The 19979-nt window shown below is 38.7% G+C and overlaps 1 protein-coding gene across 1 annotated transcript in view; it reads right to left on the bottom strand.

Annotated features, from left to right (window-relative positions):
* Nucleotides 1-8516: 8516 nt before the first annotated feature.
* Nucleotides 8517-19979, bottom strand: part of PRKCI (protein kinase C iota) — a 62710-nt gene continuing 51247 nt past the window's right edge. The window contains exons 14-19 of the mRNA XM_031451057.2: nt 18910-18997; nt 17777-17902; nt 16618-16697; nt 15182-15271; nt 14683-14798; nt 8517-11142 (exon numbers count right to left, since the gene is read on the bottom strand). Coding sequence (XP_031306917.1) covers nt 11055-11142; nt 14683-14798; nt 15182-15271; nt 16618-16697; nt 17777-17902; nt 18910-18997 — 588 coding nt within the window. The 3' untranslated portion in view covers nt 8517-11054. The remainder of the gene's footprint in view (nt 11143-14682; nt 14799-15181; nt 15272-16617; nt 16698-17776; nt 17903-18909; nt 18998-19979) is intronic.

Here is a 19979-nt window from a genome sequence, read left to right as displayed (position 1 = left end):
CAAGTGTGAAAGTGATAGCTTCAAGAAGGCCAACCCCACAGTCAGTCAGGGGGGTCACGCAGAGGTGAGAGAAACAAAAGAGGAACCCAAAGTGTCAAAGCCAGGGGGAAGCCATAAAAGGCAGTGGCAGAGGATGGGGCATCTGGACATGGGTTCAGAACCCTGGTGCCATTGTTTACATTAGGGGGAACAGAAGGGGACTTCCAGGACATGTGAGCCCAAAGACAAGCTGTCCAGTGGGCCGCTGAACAAGGGACCAGGAAACTCAGTCGGTGGATCCCGGTAGCAAGGAGTGACCATGAGCCTGAGGCCACACTGACTGGAAGCAGGAGGCAGGAGGTGAGCAAAGGAAGGGGCTGAAGTCCAGCTGATCCAAGGACTGAAGAGGGAAGTCAAAGCGGGACGCAGCCGATGCAGCCACCAGGGACCAAAAGGGGCTGTGCCAGTGCTGGTGACCCCCTGAGTAACAGTTCACGACTCCCTACTTGATCCTTCTCCATCTGAAACCTATGCCGATGCCTGTCCAAGAGTCAGTTCAGGGCTACTCATCTGATGCAACTCAGCCTGAAAGAAACCCCGCCTCAGCGTGGTGGAGGCGGCTGGCAGCCCATGTAGATCTACTCCCCGCACCTTCCTGGTGCTTTAGGAAAGGCCATCGGACTGAGTTCTGGCCAAAGCAACAGGAGCCTATGTGAGACAAGTCACCTGCAGGCCTGGGCCCTAATGACCCCTCCAAATGTGCCCTCCAGCTTTTCCCCTTCCTATGGTTTGAAGATGGCAGGGCCCCCATTAGCCTGGTGCCTTGAATATCAATGGGAAACAGAGCCCCATCCTCCCAGCTCCAGACCCAGAGCATCTGTCCTGAACTATTAGGATAGGAAGAAATAAACTTCCATTTCCATATGGGTCTGCCTGTTAGAGCAGCGTAGCTTACCCTAAGTAATACTCAGTGAGGCCAGGGATTCCCCGAGGCCCCAAAAGGATTTCCATAGAGAGAATGTCTCAGGGCACCACCTTTATGTGTCTTATGTGTGTGACCACTCGTGCATACACATAGGGTCTGTTTCCATGGTAACGCTAGGTCCACTGGTGGGCTTGCCGTTCTTTATTTGGAACATAGAGGATCTTTCCCCACATAGATAGCGTTAGAAATGGCAGTTAGATTCTTACACCTACACCTGCTTAATCTGTAATACCAGAAGCAATAGTTCAGTACAGTCCATCATTGTTTATAATGTCTTTTTGCCTGATGTCAGAGGGTGAAAGAAACAGGAAAATGGTTTCTGTGAAGTCAACATTAATAGAAGGGGACTTCATAAGGCTTCTCCAGGTTTTAAAAGGAGACAGATGCTCTCTTAAGTCCCAGAGGCCCAAGAAACCTGCTAGCTGGGAAAGTACGAATCTAAACATGGACCTAGAGATATAACCATAGAATATTAATTCTCACAATGCAAACGGTCTGATTTTTTTAAAAAGAAATATAGAAGTGAGTGATCAAATTAAAAGCAAACAAAAACAGAAAGTAAAACCAAGGCAACTGCAGTTCTTTCCTTCCCTCCTCCCACCCCAAAACCAACGCCTATGTTTTCCTACCGGTCTTAGCAGCAGGGATGGGTGTAGGGCAAGAACAGCAGTTACTCTTGTGGTGGGGGGAGGGGGGAGGAGCGGGGCGAGGACACAGATTCTGGGTGGGGCGTGCTCAGCTATTTTTAGAGAGCACCCACGTGAGGACTCCCAAGGCCTGAGGGTGAGACCTTGCAGTTGTGTGAGCTTCTAGGGATAGGATTCTTAATCAGAGGTGTGAAGTCTCTCTTTTCATCCCCACCCAACCCCAACCGCATGAAATCCCATCACAAAGAGCCAGGAACGAAGTGAATACTCTTCTGGGTCTGTGAACACCGGCTTGGGAGAGCTTCTGAACTAGACTCTCCCCAGCCCTGCTCCAGAGCAAGCCCCTGTGATACCTCCAGGGGGCTCCACACAGAGACAAAGGGCACAGTTTGGGGGGATCATTGTGCTGGAAAAAAAAGAATTCTCTTCAGTTCTCTGAAATTCTTCTCATCAGTTCTCTGAAAAGAACCGGAGTTCCTCTGTGGGCCAGAGAGAAGGGGGAATGTGTCCTTTCACCTCTGGAAGCCGTCTCAAGACGTCATCCCATCAGAGGCTCCTCTGCCAGGGGTTGGGGGAGGTGGGGTTGAGGTCCACATTTCCAGGACAATATTTCCCAGATTTGCCATTCGTATCAAATTTGACTCCAGTGGCTTTTGAGTATTTCTGAGAACTAAATCCATCTTCAGGGTATGAAATGAGTGGCCACTGAGGATTTTCAATAGGACTTTTTGCCTGGTTAAGGTGGAAGAGGCAATCTATACACTGACATTCTCCACTCCCAAATTCTTCCAACAAAATAGAAAACTAATAACCAACTAAATTACTCTATGCTTTTCAGTCTCTACAGTCTTTCAGGAGTCCCCTTTCCCTTGATTTCCATTTATTACCTGAGCAATTGTGGGCCTTCTCTAAATGCTTCCTTTGACATCAGTGATGGGGAATCCCACAAAACCCCAGAATGATTCACCTTCCCGACTACAGCAAAAATTCTCTAGCCTAGGTCAGCATTTAGGGTGTGTGGGTGAAGGCCTTTCCCTGGTTCTGTTTTCCAAACCTTATTAAAGCATAAAATTTAACTGCATGACCTATAAAAAAAACACCAGCCCCTTAGTTCCAGTTCTGCTGAAGCAAATGAGAGTTTCCCTGCCAACCTCTACTCATGATGAAACCACAAGCCAGCAGGAGCACTCTCTCTCCAAAGTACACAGCTAACGTTTGTTCATTCACTCATGTATTTATTCATTTGGTAAATCTTTCTAGAGGGCCCATGCACCAAGCATTGCTCTAGGTGCTGGGACTGCAATAGTAAATTAAATTTGCATGACCCCTGTCCTCATGGAACACAGATTGGTGGAGGTGACAGATGATGGCAAAAGAAATCAGCAAACATATACTTGCACATCATGAGAGATGCTGTGAAGAAGACAAAGTGCGATGACAGAGAAGAGTGGAGCAGGCTAGGTAAGGTGGCCCTAGGTTGTCCTCTTTGGGGAAAAGACATACATGCCTGAAGGGTCTAACTGCCCACCTGAGAAAAGGAGAGAGGGGAGAAGAGTATCACAGGCAGAGGGATGGCGTATGGTAAGATCTTAGGTGGAAACGCGTGTGGCAGGAAGAAGGGATGGGGTTTGGTGTTTGACTGGGTGTCGGATTCCTGATCCCTGAGACACTGGTTGTCACAGATGGCAGGCCTCAGAGTCGAGCAGTGAGCCAGGTGCCACGTCTTCCCCAAATGAAATGGAATCGGCAGGATGATGTTCCATGACAAAGAGGCAGAGCCACACAGCACAAGCCCAGAAAAACTGGTCTTTTGCACGTGGGTGGAGGAGTAACAGTTTGCAGTGGCACTGAGGAACCAGGAGGATGCTCAACCCTGGGAACCATTAGAATGAGCCGCCTCCACTTGAGAGGGCGGCAGGGAAACACATCCTCGGGGGACAGTCAGGGGAGGAAGGAGAATGCAGTGAGTAGGCTGAAAGCACTGATGCTCATGTCTCCAGGAAGAAGTGTCCCAGCAGGCACAGAGAACCATTAGGAGGGAAAGGAAGAAGTCTGCGAAGGGTGAAAACAGAGAAGAATGAGAATGAGAGTACAAGGCAGGCTGCCTCCCTGGGGTCACATCTTGGAGGGTCACCATAAACAAGATACAGGCATAGCCAACTCCAAGATGTCTAAAAGAACTAACGCCCACACAGAGGTGTGTGTATGTGTTGCAGGGGGCACCCTGGTTTCCCAGCAGTCAGCAGCATCCTGGACTTCTTGATCTGAGGAAGTCGTGGTTAGATGAGGCCAGTCACAGGGTTATCTCACTGGGCAGGCTCACACCAAATACTGGACCTAGGAAAAGTTTCTGGTGCGCTACCATGCAGTTCTGAGTGCTTGAAAGAAAGAAGTCCTGGGCTGTTCAAGACAATGTATTTCATGCCTATGAAGCGGGAGGCTCAAATCATGGCAAGACGGAGTACAACATCATGGGAAAAGGCTGGCAGGGTTGAACCAACACAGATGGTTGCAGAGAAGGGACTAAGGCCTTAAGCAGACCCACAAAGATGGCCGTCAATGAGTTAGCAAGACAGCATTTAAAGAACAGTTCATTAATTAGTTGTGTGTAACTTCTCAGGAGACAGAATTTAGAGCAAACTTTACATAAACTGTCTTGAGAGGCAATAGGCACTGGGAGTCATGTGGACCTAAAGTAAGTTATTAACCTCCCTAAATCTGTACTTTTTCCCCCATCTGCTGAATGATGATAATAGTACATGTTAATACAAGTTTGTGGTTCTCCGAATTTAACTTGAGACCACCTGAGATCCTGCCTACACAGATTTCAGTTCAGTAGCTCTGAGATGGGAAACAGAGGATTGATTGAGACGTGCAAAATGTTTAGCACATGCCTGCCCATGTCAGCTATTAAAATCCATAAATAGTATTTCTATTTGGGTGGACCCAACAGCAAGGAGTAACTTTCTTTGGGAAAATTAACTTCCTTTGGCATCACTGAAAATCAAACAGAAGTAAAAGTTGTCAGGTCTCATCATAAGGTACAAGCTTTCTCTCTATTTCGAAATACAAAAAGGAATTTTTTTCTTTCCTTTTTTTCTATTACTACAGAAATTTGTAAAAATGTATTTAACTATTCCCCATTTTTTGTAAATTTTTTTTTAATCTTTACTGACATATAGTTGTACAATATAAGTTATAGGTGTACAATATAGTGATTCACAATTTAAAAAGGTTCTAGTCCACTTATAGTTATTATAAAATATTGGCTATACCCCCCATGTTGTACAATATATCCTTGTGGCTTATTTTATATCTCATAGTTTGTACTTGTTAATCCTCCACCCCTATGTCCCCCTCCCCACCCCCTACTGGTAACCACAAGGTTGTCCTCTGTGATATCACTTATATTTGGAATCTAAAAAGTACAACACATTAGTGAATATAACAAAAAGGCAGACTCATCACAAGGAAGTCTTATACTTTAAAGAATCCTCTCTAAGTGGACAGATTTCATTCTTCCTAGTTACCCGTACCTCCAACTAACAATGTGCAGATTATAAAGTGGTGTCAACAACACAATGAATCTAAAAAGTTGTTGATGAAAAAACCTGTGAAGAAGAAGGTGTGAGGTTGTTTAATGCAACTCACGACACATTGTATGATCAGTTATTTTGGGCAATGAAGTAAATAACCGCCTGGAACTGAAGTATGCTGGGAATTCATTTTCAACGGGATTAGTAGGAAAATGGCTTTCCTTGGCAGACTGCTGCTTTCAGCTATTTACTTCCAACACAAGTGTTCAGTGTTTGTGAACAAATAGCAGCATAGTGAAAACTCTCCTGAAATCATGTTTTTAATGGATTATCTGAATGTCTACAAACTTCAAGGGGTTAAATCTGATGCCATGCAATAGTAGACGTAGGAAGTTCCACAAGTAAAGAATGTGGACTATTTCTTGCATTTGTTTTAACTGAACTCCACTATATTTAAATGACTAAAATCAGCTGTGGCTCTTTATTTTCAGCTAAAGGTATCCTTCATAGATGGAAAAATACCCAGACAGCATGAAATAGGACGTAACTAGACTCTTGCTTGATATATCTCCAGTGCCCAGCACCCAGTGAGTCTTCATTTGTCTTGAACAAATATGGGAGGTCTAACACCCAGAACAGATAAGAAGGCAAAGCAGTTCTATGAAAACTTGCCAGACTGCCAGGTAAGTATGTGAGATTTCCTTCAAAAGAGCAATTCAAATGTTGAACTTTAATAGTTCTGTAAAATCAAAATACACATGATGAGCACTGATGAAATCCTGGACCCTCTCGGTAACTGTCCTGGAGTGCATACAAGGGATCCTCCAAAGGGCGAGCGCTGGTGATTCTGACCTTCATTACAGCAAGACACTGGCCCCTGGTGGTGAAGCGGATGGAATCACCCTTCTGAGATGCAACCAGAGATGCTGCTGTCTCACATCCACATTTTTCAGACCTCACTACTCGGGGGCAGAATGTTAATTTTTATTTTAACTATTGGAAATCTCCCCTATCTAAAGGGGTAACAGACACATTGACTTTTTTTTTTCTTTTAAACTTAAGCCAACTTTTCAGGAATGAATTTATTCCTTGTATCACACACACATACAAAATTCCTTACAATAAAACTTTTTAAAATCCAGTAGAATAAGCATAGCGCTGAATTACAAGTCTTCAATAAATACATGAATTAAAACTTTAAAGAAGGTAATAATTTAGCAAAATATCAAGTCTTATTAGACTGATTCACTGATTCAGATTTCTTCATTAAAATATTTCAAACTGAGTAAACTTCCAAAAGGCTCACAAATGCACATACTTTCATGACCTTTAAATTTAAAAATCTGGCTTTTTAGTAAAAATCGAGTGTAGAGAAAAACATTTTACCTAGGAAAAGTTGTTTCTGGAAAAGACCATAAAATGTGAGTTAGAATTAGGTTTCTCGAATATATGTATGCATGTGCATGACTGGGACTCTGCTGTACATCAGAAATTGACACATTGTAACTAACTGTACTTCAACGTAAAAAAAAGAATTAGGTTTCTGTATTTAACTATCTTTACATGATTCTTTTCCCTAAATATATTATGAATAACAAAAAGTCACTAAGTATAAACCCCCACATTGCAGAGTTTACATCATGGAAGGTTTAAATCTAGGTACCCAGTACTACCTCTCAAAACACAGCACTTCCCTTTTATGGAAAAAAACAAAGCACCTAATTTTTCAAGGATTTTGCTAGAGACTTTCAACGGGCTCCTTTTCCCCCCAAGGGGTTCTTTCTTACACAATTAGAATTTGCTTCTGACCAGCTAAACTGTCAATGAAAACTTGAGCTAAAGCTCTCTCTAGTGAATCCATCTGGTATGGGGCTTAACTGTCAGACAGCCTATTAAAGATCACACTAAACAGCCACTTAATTCTTAGAAAACTTGTAATTCCATTTTTTTCAATAAAAACATTAAAAAGTCATTGGAATAAAAATACAGTGTTAATGTCAGTAAGGCACAAATTGCTACACAAAGGTGAATTGCACTGCCAGATTTCAAGCCAAAAATCACTCCAAGTTCTGAACTGGATTCATCTTAATTATAAATTTCAGAGATGAGCTGTACAAATGCTAATCTAAGCAGAAGCATCTGACAATTTTCTCTCCCAATTCCAATTCATATTTTTGAGCACAAAAGCCAAAAATGATCTTATATATAGAAATACTATGTGTTTGTGCGTGTGCGTGTATGTATGTATATACAGAGGTGGGAATCTCTCTAGATCTAAGATTTTATTCTTATTATGTATAATAAATTTGAAAACTTTAGAGCAAGGATCAATTTTATATGAAAATCAAGTAAAATTCATACAAGTTTCACTGGTGAAGGTGATAACCTTTCATGACCACATAATATATATTTTATGACATTTTTCTGGCTTTTATCACTGGACTATTTGTTGTGGAAACAACCATCTTTCTCAGTGTGTCTGTGCTCTCTCTTGAATGTCAAGGGCAAACATTCTCTTTTTTAAGCCTTATTTAGCACCAGGCATTGGAAATTCCAGTACCTGCTAGAACAATATACTTTGGATACAAACTACTCAGACTATCTGGGTTTTAACTGATTCCTGAAGTCCTAGAGGAGACGAGGGTAAACCTATGAAGGGAGGCCATCAAATACGCCAAATGACTTGCTGTTGGGTGTTGACAAGAAACCAAGCTGTTGGATTTTAAAGACTGGAGATTGACTTTACTTTTCAGGGAGAAACTGGTTGCCCTACTATTTGCCTGAATACAAAATTTCCCTGAAGCTTCAAACCCCATTTTGGGAATTTACTAACTCAAAGAAAACAACCAAATTTATGATTTGGTACAGGGGATATTAGGATAAAATAATAGAGAAGACACAGGAGATCATCTTTGGTGGTTTTAATATACAGGCTCTAGCTATCTGACAAGTCAATTTAAAAAGCACTTAAGATTTCACTCTTCTTGTAAAGGGAAAGTTATGGTGAAGAGGATCCTAAGTGTGGGACACTGAGCTCATGCTTGTTTATGTATGGGCACTAGGCTACAACTGCAAAAGGAGAAGTTGTGGAACTCCAGAACAGATCACTGTAGAACACACTGTTCTGAATCTGTCTAAATTTGGTTCAGTTTTAAAACTAGTTAAAACGCTTTATGTTCACTTGATTTTTCACTAATTTGTTTTTCAAGATAAGAGATTCATAGAAGGGTTAGTTTAAAAATACACGGACTAATATTTTATGAGCAAATGTCTATAATATGGCATCAGAACTACCAGAATGCTGCTCTAAGTACAGTGAAATTCCAAACACAACACTCTGATATGCTACATATTAAAAATGTTCCAATCTTGATGAGTATTAAACATTTTATTTAAAGATTTTAAAGTAAAAAAAAAAAGGTACACAAATACAGATTACATTATACGAAGACAAAAATCAAAATTAAAAAAATTTAAAAGTAAATGTATAGGTACTAAACAAGCACGATACCTGATATCCATTTCAGGCTGCACACACATAAAATGACCTGACCACACACATGCTTCTGCAAAAGAGATTTTTTCTTAGAACACCAAAATTCCAACCATTCTGACTCTCAACTGCCTTAGTCCCCTGGTGAGTAATTTGAGAAAACATCTATGTAATAGAAAAAGAATTGGCAATGGCACATAAAGACTACAAAAAAAAGAATACAATTAAAAACATATTTGTAATGCAATTCTGTATAAAATATACACAGTAAATTTTATTAGTTTAAAAAAAAGATTTAAAAACAAAAGGCCACCCTGAATAATGGTTAAAACCTCATCACAGAAAAATGCTCATCATTTGTAACATTACTGATAGAAAACTGATGGATTTTTTTTTTGAGAAGATATCTAAGTTGAAGATGTCTTTCATTCAAAATTTATTTAAAATTGTAGATAAGATAGTAACTCACTGTCTACCCTTTGCAAAATATTTTATCATGAATACTCTAATGCTCTAAGGACAAAATAAAAAAATAACTCGGAGAATTTAAAGTGTTTTTCAAAATGAGGTCCAAAGACACAACAGAATTCTAAGGTGGGCCCAGTAATGTGCATTTTAAACAAACTTACTAGGTGATTATTCCACATTCTAACATCTGAGATACTAATGCCCGAAGGGAAACAGTACCACTTAAAAGCAAGATCACAAGCATATTTCTGACATAAGATGCCAGAATTTTCTAAAAGTTTATGATTTGAAGTGAATACTGCTTTTTGTTTTAAAACAAGTTTCAGGTATTAAGAGAAACACATATACCAGTTAAATAAATGTATGAAAGTGTTTCCTTTGAGGTGTTCACTGCTTTCTGACTTAGTTATTAGAAGAAAAGAGAGTATATGGCCAGAAACTTTGGAAAAATTACATTTCAAATGAAATGCAGCATCTAAAAAAAGAGATAATTTATTAAATGCCTATATATTTTAAATCATTCTAAATTTAAGACTAGATAGCTCTTCTAAAAATTACATTTTACTAAGGTTGGACAATTGTAAGTAATTTAAATGATCATGGTTATTTTTAAAATCCCTTTAAATAAAAAAAATATTTAAAAATAAACAGAAGGATGCTATCACTGGCATCACTTTAAATAATAAATTGTTAAACACTAATATTAATAAAATATAATCTGAAGAACTCTGCCTCTGAAATGTATTCTATTCTGATTACATGTGTTACCCACTTAACAAAAACTCATTGAAGGAGCTGGAACTGTGATGAATATGAATATATGTGCATATCCTGAACATTTATTAATTTTATTATTTTTCTTGGATTTCATTGATGACTCCATAAACAGGGTCCAAAAGTATGGATAATGTGGTTTGGGAGAAGAAACAAGCAAGGTTAAGACACCATTTGGAAGATAAATTATTTTCCTGTATACTAAATTACAAGGAAAAAATCGTATACATTCTGTGTCCACTGGATAACGGAATGCTTTTACAAGTTTGGTAACAAGTGAGTGCTTCCTTATTATTTAAATAAAATCACAAAAAGCAACCACGGGATTTACCCTCCAATAAGAAATAAATATTACAGTTTAATTTTCTGTGTCTGTTTTAAGTTTCTAATTTTTTCCTTTTAATATACAAGAAATGTTCCATTTAACTGCATCCTGGGTCCTTGGAACTACATTTATTAATATTCCAGTTAAAGTTCTGGTTAAAGGGACAAGCCAAGAAGCTACAGAATACAACCCTCTAATATACTACAGAAATAACTTGAATCAGTTCTTCAAAAACAGCTAATGATTTGGAATCTGATTCTTAGTAAAATGTGCCTATTTTTTTCCTCAAGGAGAATCTATATTCCCCAATTCTAAGCAAGCGACATCTTTTATTACCAATTTAATAACTATTGCCTTAAAAATCAATAATTTAATTTTCCAAGGCAATGATAAAATTTACAGCTGAATTTTAAACCACCAAAAAGTCAGAAAGTAATAGGTAATAAAGCAAGTTGTTCTGAATTGCTCTTTTATTCCAAAATTTAAACACTTAAATTACTTAATAGTGTCACAACAATCATGGGAGGCTCATGATGTAATCCCACCATGTGTCTTAATGCAATAGATACTCTTTTTAGGTAAGTATTTCCTTTAAACAAAAAAGACAACTTTATTATTCATCAGTAGGTTGCTGGATTACCAGTGTAACCAACTTTTGACACGATTGTCTGGAAACTAATTTTTTTCACAGTTAAACTGAGATTTAATAATTGACTCTTACAGTCAACAACTATTGAATGCTCTGTTTTGTAGGTGAAAAATATAAAATGGTTCATTGCATCCAGGCTGGTAACAAGTGTACCCATGCATTAAATGGCAACACAAGCAAAATGCATAGTTGAGAAGTTCAGACACATTCTTCTGCAGACATCAAAAGAGGATTAATGTACTCAAAACCTTCAAATTCAGACTGATCAATCTTCTTTACAATGTCACTGTTGAAAGAAGAATAAATTAATTTTCATAATCAAAATTTCTTTGATTTTTTTATTTAAATGGTAAAATAAAATTAAAAAATTAAAAATAAAGCTAATTTATATAAATTATGGCAGGAAAAAAACCTATAAGTTTTTAGATTAATTCCAAAACATTTTCTAGAAGAATCACCACGAGTGCTGAAAACCAGAAAAGACTAAGAATCCCACAGGCAAGTTTAGGACCAAAAAGTAGCGCAAACCTGAAGACTGGGAATAAATAAGGCACAAATTATCACAGTCCTGGTGATTTTAACTTTTGACCTGAAGAACGTTCATAATTACAGGTGAACATCCAGGTCTGAATTAGCATTCAATTTAGCAGTCGCCCCAACAGCCAGATGGAAGATGGTGAAAAGAATGCTCAGAAGGAGTTAACCAAAATGAAAAGGCAACAGGAGCAAGTACACCGATAGACCTGGAGTGAAGAGACCCCCACAGGGAGGCAGTGAGTGGGTCACAGGGAACAGAGAGGCTGGCATTCTGTGACACTGTGCTTCTAGTTTAATATAAAAGAGTGTGTACCGCCACCAAGTATTTTAGTACTTAAATGTACATGCCATACTGCAGAGCACAAAGTTACACGGGCTACAGTCCCTAGCTTCAAGAAGGGGAGGTAGTTCATATAACAGAAAGCAGTACACCTGCTAAGTTTCATACAGGACAAGCGAAGTCCTGCTCTAACCACAGTTCTAAAGAAAAGGGTGACTTCTACTTGGAGAAATTAAGAAGGGTAGCATCATTCCACAAACACTTACTAAATGGAATTATGAAAGATTATGGTAGGTCTGCAGAAACACAAGTAATTTACTAGAGTTGGAGCACAGAAACAGTGGGGTGTTAAGTGGCAGATGATGGCCAGCTCAAAGAAGCCAGCCAAGTTTACACTAAGGAGTTCCCCCTCGATGGAGTCCCATCATGGATCTGGGTACAAGTGAGGTAGCTCTGAGAGATGGGGAAGATTTTAAGAGGTAAAAAGGATGGAGGACTAGAGGGGAAATGGTATGAGCACAGTATTAACAGCAGACTATCAGGGAACGGTGAGTAACAGCCTGATTGGAACACAGCATTTGTGTTGAGTATAGTGAGAGAGATGGCTACAAAGTCAGGCTGCAGCAGATGGTGGGAGGCCTTAATTGCTTACTAAGGATAGATTTTTATCTGTTAGGCAATGTAGCAGTTACTGAAGGTTTCTGAGCAGAAGAGTTAAAGAACTGGAGTGGTGCTTCATGAGGTGTATCAAATGGGTTGCAAAGTAGAGAAGGAGCCCAATTTGGATGGCACAATATTCTAGGTATGATTTGAAAGAGATCTGAACTGGGCTTAACGGCAGAGGGAACGGAAAGGAAGGATCTAACACAAGTGATGACGTAAAGGAAGAAGAGACAAGGACTCGGCAGGGGAAGGTATTACATGGTTTGTTAAGGAAAAGGAACATCTTGAATCTAAATGCAGGAATACATGTTGGTACGATGAGCAGAAAGGGGTAAATAAAAACAAAGAACTGATTGAGAAAAATTTAGACTTCGTATGCTACAGGTGCTTGTCTGACAAACCAGGAGAGACGTTTAAACAAGCAGATGGAAATGCATCTCGGAAGAGGTATCTGGGCAGGGGTGAGGTGCCTCAGAAACCACCGCTCATTTACTCTTCACAGCAAGCCTGGGAGCTAGGCGGTACAAGAAGAAACAGGCTCAGAGGAGTCACGCCATTCACACGAGGGAAACCAGCTGGCAAGAGGTGGAGTCGGGATTTAAATTCCCACCTTCTGATTAAAGCCAGTGCTCTTTCTTATACACAATGCTGCCAGAAACAATGCTTTTGGTACATTTCTCTCTCCTCTAGCAGATAGTAAGATTTCTGAGAGACCGGCCTATGCCTTGATCACCTCTGAAAGTTTAGTACTCAGCACAGTGCCTTTTGCTCAACAATTGTTTGCCAATTACACTGGGAGTCACTCAATAGCTGGTATTCATGCTATGGGGCTGGCTGAAATCTCCAAGGTACAAACTGCAGGTGGCACAGAGAAGGCTGTCACAAACACAACCACAGAGCATCCTAGTCTCAAGGGGAAAGGGGAAAAAGGACAACAAGTGGTCAGAGGTGACACAGAACCAGGACGGGCAGTGCCAACTGAAGCAGGCCATGGGTGCCCAATGCTTTACAGACATCAGGGGAGATGGGAACAGATCAAAAAATGCTTTAAAATGTAGAAATTAGGAAGTCAGTTCAAACTTCAAAAGCTGAAGGAGCAGGTTAAACTGTAAGAGGTTAAAGTGTTTGCAGCAAGAGTGCAAGACAAGCAATGCTGGCTACTCTGAACGAGTTAATGGCGATACTGCTTATTTTTCTTTTCCCATTAGCAACTATTACCTATTTTTGAAAAAGCTTGAAGATGAAAAGAAAATGAGAAAAAAAATGCAGTGGTTCCAAGAAGTGGAAAAATTAGGATATTTGAGCATGTTTATAAGCAGAGGGAAAGAAGCTGGAAAAGAGGAGTTAAGGAGGCGGGCTAATGGAGGTAACTGACAAAACGAATCCTGGAGAAAATGAAGGAAATGGGTTTAGAAAAAGAGGAGGGTACTCCTTGCACAAGAGAGACAGCCTTCTAACAACAGGGAAGAAGAAAAAGTTTGGGAAGAGTCAGAAAGCAATTCTGAGATGTAAGGTGGTCTGGTGACAGCTGGAGAGGGTGCAAGCTCACACGAGGGAGGTCTCCATCCTTGCAGACAAGTTAAGGCAGGGTTAATATGTTAAGAGTGATGGAGGCAGGGGTGGGGTTGAAGGCTTCTAAAATGCAGAGATAGTCAGGAACAGCTGTGGTGAGAAATATGATAAGAACTAACAAGATGTAAAAGTAAAATGACTGCCAAGCAGTAAGGGCCTCCATGAGATGAGAGAAGGAATCTGTAACGACAGGTGAATGATCAGATATTCCCAAGTTATTCTAAAAGATACAACATACACACAAAACATATGTCAGATCACTGCTGGCTGGACTTGATACGTTGATGTAATCTTTTAAAAAAGCAATTTGGCAATATATATCAAGAGCTTTACAAAGCTCATACCCTTTGACCTAATTCCCCCTCTAGGAATCTATCTTTGTAATACTCAGGAACTGACAAAGAAGGTCATCATCACAATGGGAAACAGTGCAGTGCAGTGGAAAGAGGACAGGCCTTAGTCAGACTTGGGTATGAATCCTGGCTCTGCCACCTCACAGCTGTGTAACTTTGCTTAACCTCTCTGAGCCTCGGTTCCCTTATCTGAAAAACGAAGGTGACACAGACTAGGTTTACAAGGTGGTTGTGAGAATCAGAGATAATACATGTAAAGCAAAGTAGAAAATGGCAGTTACTGTTTTTATTATTGTATAAATCAAATATCCTGTAACCGAATGATTAAATTATAGTGTAATCTGATAATGAAATATTGTAGCCATTAAAAATGGAATTTTCAAAGAACTTTAAAAACATTACAGTTTATGGAATTACTTACTCATCGTCTGGAGTGAGCTGGACAGGTTCATTCGTAAACTGAGAATCAAAGTTGTCCAAACCAAATTCCCCAGAAATATTTGGTTTAAAGGGAGGTACCACCTGCTTTTGCTCCATCTAGAAAGACACAGTGGATGACAGCTCAAGCCTGCATTCTTAGGAAAATTCCACCTTTATATTTCTCCTCTGCCCTCAGATGCTTCCCGGTCTTATTACAGTGAGTCCCTAGGCATGGTTCTACAATATTCACAATGATGGAAATAATTTACTAATCTGAACATTGATGCAGGTCTCCATAATACTACATCATTTTAATATTCCATTAAATTAACACTCTAAGCTTTTACTGTTTTGAAAACTTTTTAAAAAGCACTTGCAAGAGTGGTTTTAAGTTATTTAAGCTGTGATATACTATTTTTTCCAATGTTCTTCTAAGTTAATAAACTTTGGCCAACCAAAATAATGAAACCTAATACATAACACAATCAAAATTTACATACCATATCCCAATCAACATTTCGGAAGAACGGGTGTCCTTGAATATCAGCAAATCCTGTTTGAGGATGACAACCCAATCGTTCCTTTGGGTCCTATGGTGCAAAGAAATGTTTCAAGAACTGCGTGAATATCCTGCTTTAGAATCAATCACCTTTGTGACCTATGTTTTGTGTCTAATATGTGTCTATATGTCTGAAATCAGAATGGTCTACCTTTCATTTCTAGAAAGCATAACACTGGATATCAAATGAGTATCTGAGGCTTGTAACAAGTAGGATTTCCTCAAGGCTCTCTCTAGAGCTATCTTGTAATTCAAGTGGAGACCTGTCACAACACCTTGCTAAAGAAAAGTGGGAGGGAAAAGAGAGCAGCAGAATCACTTGGGCAGCATCCAGCTCTTCTGTTGACATGGGTTAGAGTGACAGTCAAAATATGCAAACTCCTAAACTTTACAAGTTTATTCTTAGCTCCATTTAAAAGCCTTATGCCCAATTATAGCAGCAAACCAAAATCTGTGTACTATGATGATACAATCATTATCTGAATCACTGGACTGAGAAGGGGCCAGCAACTTACAAAATTATCATGAATGAGAACGTGTTCCCCCTTTCCTTTCCAATAAAAGGCATTTTGTTTTTTTGCACATTAACACTTCTCACCTTCATTTTTCAATGTATTGAAGCTTAGGTATCAGTTTAAATTTTTCCTCATATAAAGTACTCATTTAAAACAAGCTTGAATTTCTTATTTTATTAAAATTGGTCATTACCTATGTATCTTAGAAAGTAAACTGCAAATCAGCCTACTTTCTAACATATCATTTATTTAAAATATGATTTTAAAGTAAGAGTTGGTTGTTGGTATGGGAAAAACCTACATGTTTGGCGTCAGAAGTGATGAGTAAAAACAGTTAAGAACTGCAACCTTAGATTCTAAAACTCTTCTAGCCTACCAACTGCAACAAACAATGGAATGTGTTCAGATTTTTTTTTAATGTGCCAATGATAGCATTTCTTCTGAGTATTATCTAATTATAGGACTTTGACGTGAGAATTTGTAAGCAACACGACTGCCACAAGTGCTCAATAAGTAAAGACATTCTATGAGTAATAATCCAAAGAAAATTGAAAAATAGAGCAACAGTACAATTGAGACTATCCTCAAAGATGTAATTTTCCCCTGAGTACATGGTATATATCATTTACATTGAAAATGTAACATATAGCTGGGGGCAAATTATATTGGCAAAATGGAAAGGACAATTGATCTCAGGATCTAATGCTGCCAACTTACTCTACGGTGAAGAGACAAATTCCAGATCTAACTGAAAAGTTACATACCCTGATGTTTTACAATCTTACGTTGCCTGCGCCTCTACTTACCGGTTTCGTTTGTACAGAGAGATTAAATCACTAAAGGTTTTACACACAATTTATACCTTGTTGAGGAAACTCTTCAGGACACTTGCTGCTTTTACAGACAGAGAACGTGGTATGCGAATCTGTTTTTCCAAAATAACTAGAAAGATAAAATTGACAGCATTTAACTTTTACAGGGCTTTAATCTTAAACTTTATTATTATGAGATATTTAAGGCAACCTAGCAGAAAGAAACAAGATGTCACATATACCACCTCAGCGTCCTGTGTCCTTTCCCAGTCCCACTTCGCTCCTTCCTTCTGAGACAGCCTCTCATCTAAACACTGTTTTTACCAGTTATATGCATATATTTTACTCTTTGACTACCTTATTGTGCCTTAGTTTCCTCATCTGTAAAACTGGAATAAAAATAACACCTGCTTCATAGGGGTGTTGTCAGGTTTAAAGGTGTTAGTACCTGTGAAATGTGTGGCACATACTACCATATTCGATTTTACTGGACACTGCCAAATTATTCTCCAAAGCTGTTGTGTCAATTTTTCACTCCTGCCACCAGTCTATGAGAGTTCCAATCGCTCCATAACCTCACCAGCATTGGTATTATCAGACTTTGAAATTTTTACCAAATGTGGGAGTATAAAAAGTAGCTCAATGTTTTAACATGCACACCCCTAACTAGTAGTGAGGTCGAACGTCTTTCCACATATTCCACAGCCACCTGGACTTCCCATTATATGAAATATCTATCCATTTCCTGTGATGGCCTTAATCATTAAATGTAGAATTTAATGGCACTTCTGTTCAATTCTTTGTATTTCCAATTGTGGGGCTTTTTTCTTCACCTTTTGAACCCTCTTATCTTCTTGGTATGCTACTTTCCACTCAATATGGTTCTTGGACTTCTGCACTCAGCATTGTGGTCTAAATAAAATGTCACACAATTCCTTCCTCCAATCTCTGTGATGTACAATCTGAAGGAACCTCTCTGTCATGATTTTGAGTATGAGGTTACTGGCGAAAGGGACTGAAGACTACAGAGGTAGGAAGGAGATATCAAAACAAAACAAAACCAAACCAAACTCAAAGCCTCACATGTGAAGCTGTATATTGTCTAGATTATTCTCCTCTTTCTTACTCAAAGTACTAACTTGAGTTGTCTTCATTCATGCTCTAGAATAGGTTATTCACAGAGAATCTTGATAAAATACTGCAAATTACCTTGAAAAAGATAATCCTCTGTGTTTTGATCAGGGTTATCTGAGCTCCCGACAATATCAAATGGAGACCTTCCTGCCATCATCTCAAACATCAGCACTCCAAGAGCCCACCAGTCGACACTGAAACCTTCAAAAAAGAAATTTTAAAGCAATAAATTATCCATTCTGCATTCTTCAGAGCCAGTAATTTGAGATTCATTTTATTACATAATAAAGAAGATAAACATAATGAAAAAGTAAACTATACACTATAACTACCATAGTAGACATTGGGGATTATAGGAATATTTCACTAATCAAAAAGGGGAGGTGTCTAAAAGATAACTTTAAAAATCAAATATAGAAAGTGAAACATGAATTTCTCTTCCCAAATACATCTGTAATTTCAGACTAATGGCCTCTATCTAGTATTTTGTTATGAGGATATAAATTGTATTTGAGGATAACCTTCCTTGGTGTGAAACTTGATCTTCTGATAGCTGATTAAAGATCTTTGAAGGATGCTGGAATCAGATTATGAGCCACTATAAGAAGTACTCATCCTCCTTTACAACTGCTGAAATCAGAGGGCCAGAACCCAAAGGGTCAAATGTTTCCTTAAGATAAACATATCTTCTGGTTCCTGACAAGCACTCAATCTTTCCTCCATCTTTCAAATTCCTAGTGGTAAATACCACAGGAATTCTGAACAATCTTTCAGAGGTTTATGACTCTGGAGTCACATGACTAAAGTTTAAATCCCAGCTCTGCCACTTTTTAGCTACATGACCTTGGGCAAGCTATTTAAACTTTCTGTGCATCAGTTTCCTTGTTTGTAAAATGGGAATTAACAGTGCTGACCTCACAGGATTATTAAGATTAACTTAGTTAATATATGCAAACTGCTTAGAACAGTGCCTAGTACTCATAAGTGCCTGCCACTAATAAAATATTATTAAAATCTGCACCTTCAAATACTGCCAAGGTCCCACTGTCTCTGATTTCAGAGTTTGGGGTTTTCATGTGAGATTGAAAGGGATCAAGTAAATTGATATTAATAAGATCAGTAATGAAATACTATAGCATACTATAATGCAATTGGTATCATGTTTAACAACCCCCTAGTACATAGCTAAAATATCACCGATTTATTACCATAATCTTCTCCTCTTAAGATTTCAGGAGCAATGTAATTAGGAGTACCACAGAAAGTGCTGGTTGTGTCTCCTGGCCGTAATCCTTCCTTTTATTAAAAAAGAGAAACAATAATAACAAAATGCAAAATGTTTTAAATTCACCTCTTTTATTTCATCTATCATATAAGTTTAGCATCTGTAGGTAATATATTAAGCTCACATATCGCTAGCACAGTTGCCTTTATTATTGAAATCACACGTTCCTGCTAAATAACTTCAAGAAAACCTATCCTCATTACAGTCAGTTCAATTGAGATAAAAATTGCATTGAAAATAATTTATATTCAAGTCAAAATTTAACACAAAAATATAAATTACATGAGTAGAGGAATCATATTTTATGAAGAAAAGAAGCACCTTAAATCCCACCTCCCAACACAACCACTGCTGGCATTATGGTGATTCCCTTCTGGTTGTTCTTCCTAAGGCACATGTTTTTTGGTTTTGTATTTAATAGCTACAGGATGGATAAAATTAAGGTAAAACACACTAATATGTATGAATAGATACATTTATACAATATGTATAAATAACAAATGGAACAATCACCAAGAAGCTAAAAGAAACTTGTATGTAGCTAACAACACAGCCTCAAAATACAAATAGTGAAAATGGACAAAATTATTAAGAGAATTTCACAGTCACTGCCATGTACTGAATGTTTGTGTGCACCCAAAATTTATATGCTGAAGCCCCAGTGGTATAGCACTGGGAGGTGGGGGCTTTGAGGAGGTAATCAGGCCATGAGGTTGAAGCTCACATGATGGGATTCATGTTCTTATAAAGCCCCCCTGTCTCCTTGCTCCGTGAGGATACGAGGAGAAGAGAGCCATGCGCCTTCACCCACATGCAAACTAGGAAGGGTGCCTTCAGACGCTGATTCTGCCTTGATCTTGGACTCTTCACTAAGGGGTGCTGGGTAAACTAGACGGCTACTTGTAAAAGAATAATTAGAACATTTTCTTACATCATATACAAAAATAAACTCCAAATGGATTAAAGACCTAAATATAAGACTGGAAACCATAA

Source organism: Camelus dromedarius, chromosome 2, assembly GCF_036321535.1.
Source record: "Camelus dromedarius isolate mCamDro1 chromosome 2, mCamDro1.pat, whole genome shotgun sequence".
NCBI classification, from domain to species: domain Eukaryota; kingdom Metazoa; phylum Chordata; class Mammalia; order Artiodactyla; family Camelidae; genus Camelus; species Camelus dromedarius.
This window is presented reverse-complemented; position numbering and strand designations above follow the sequence as displayed.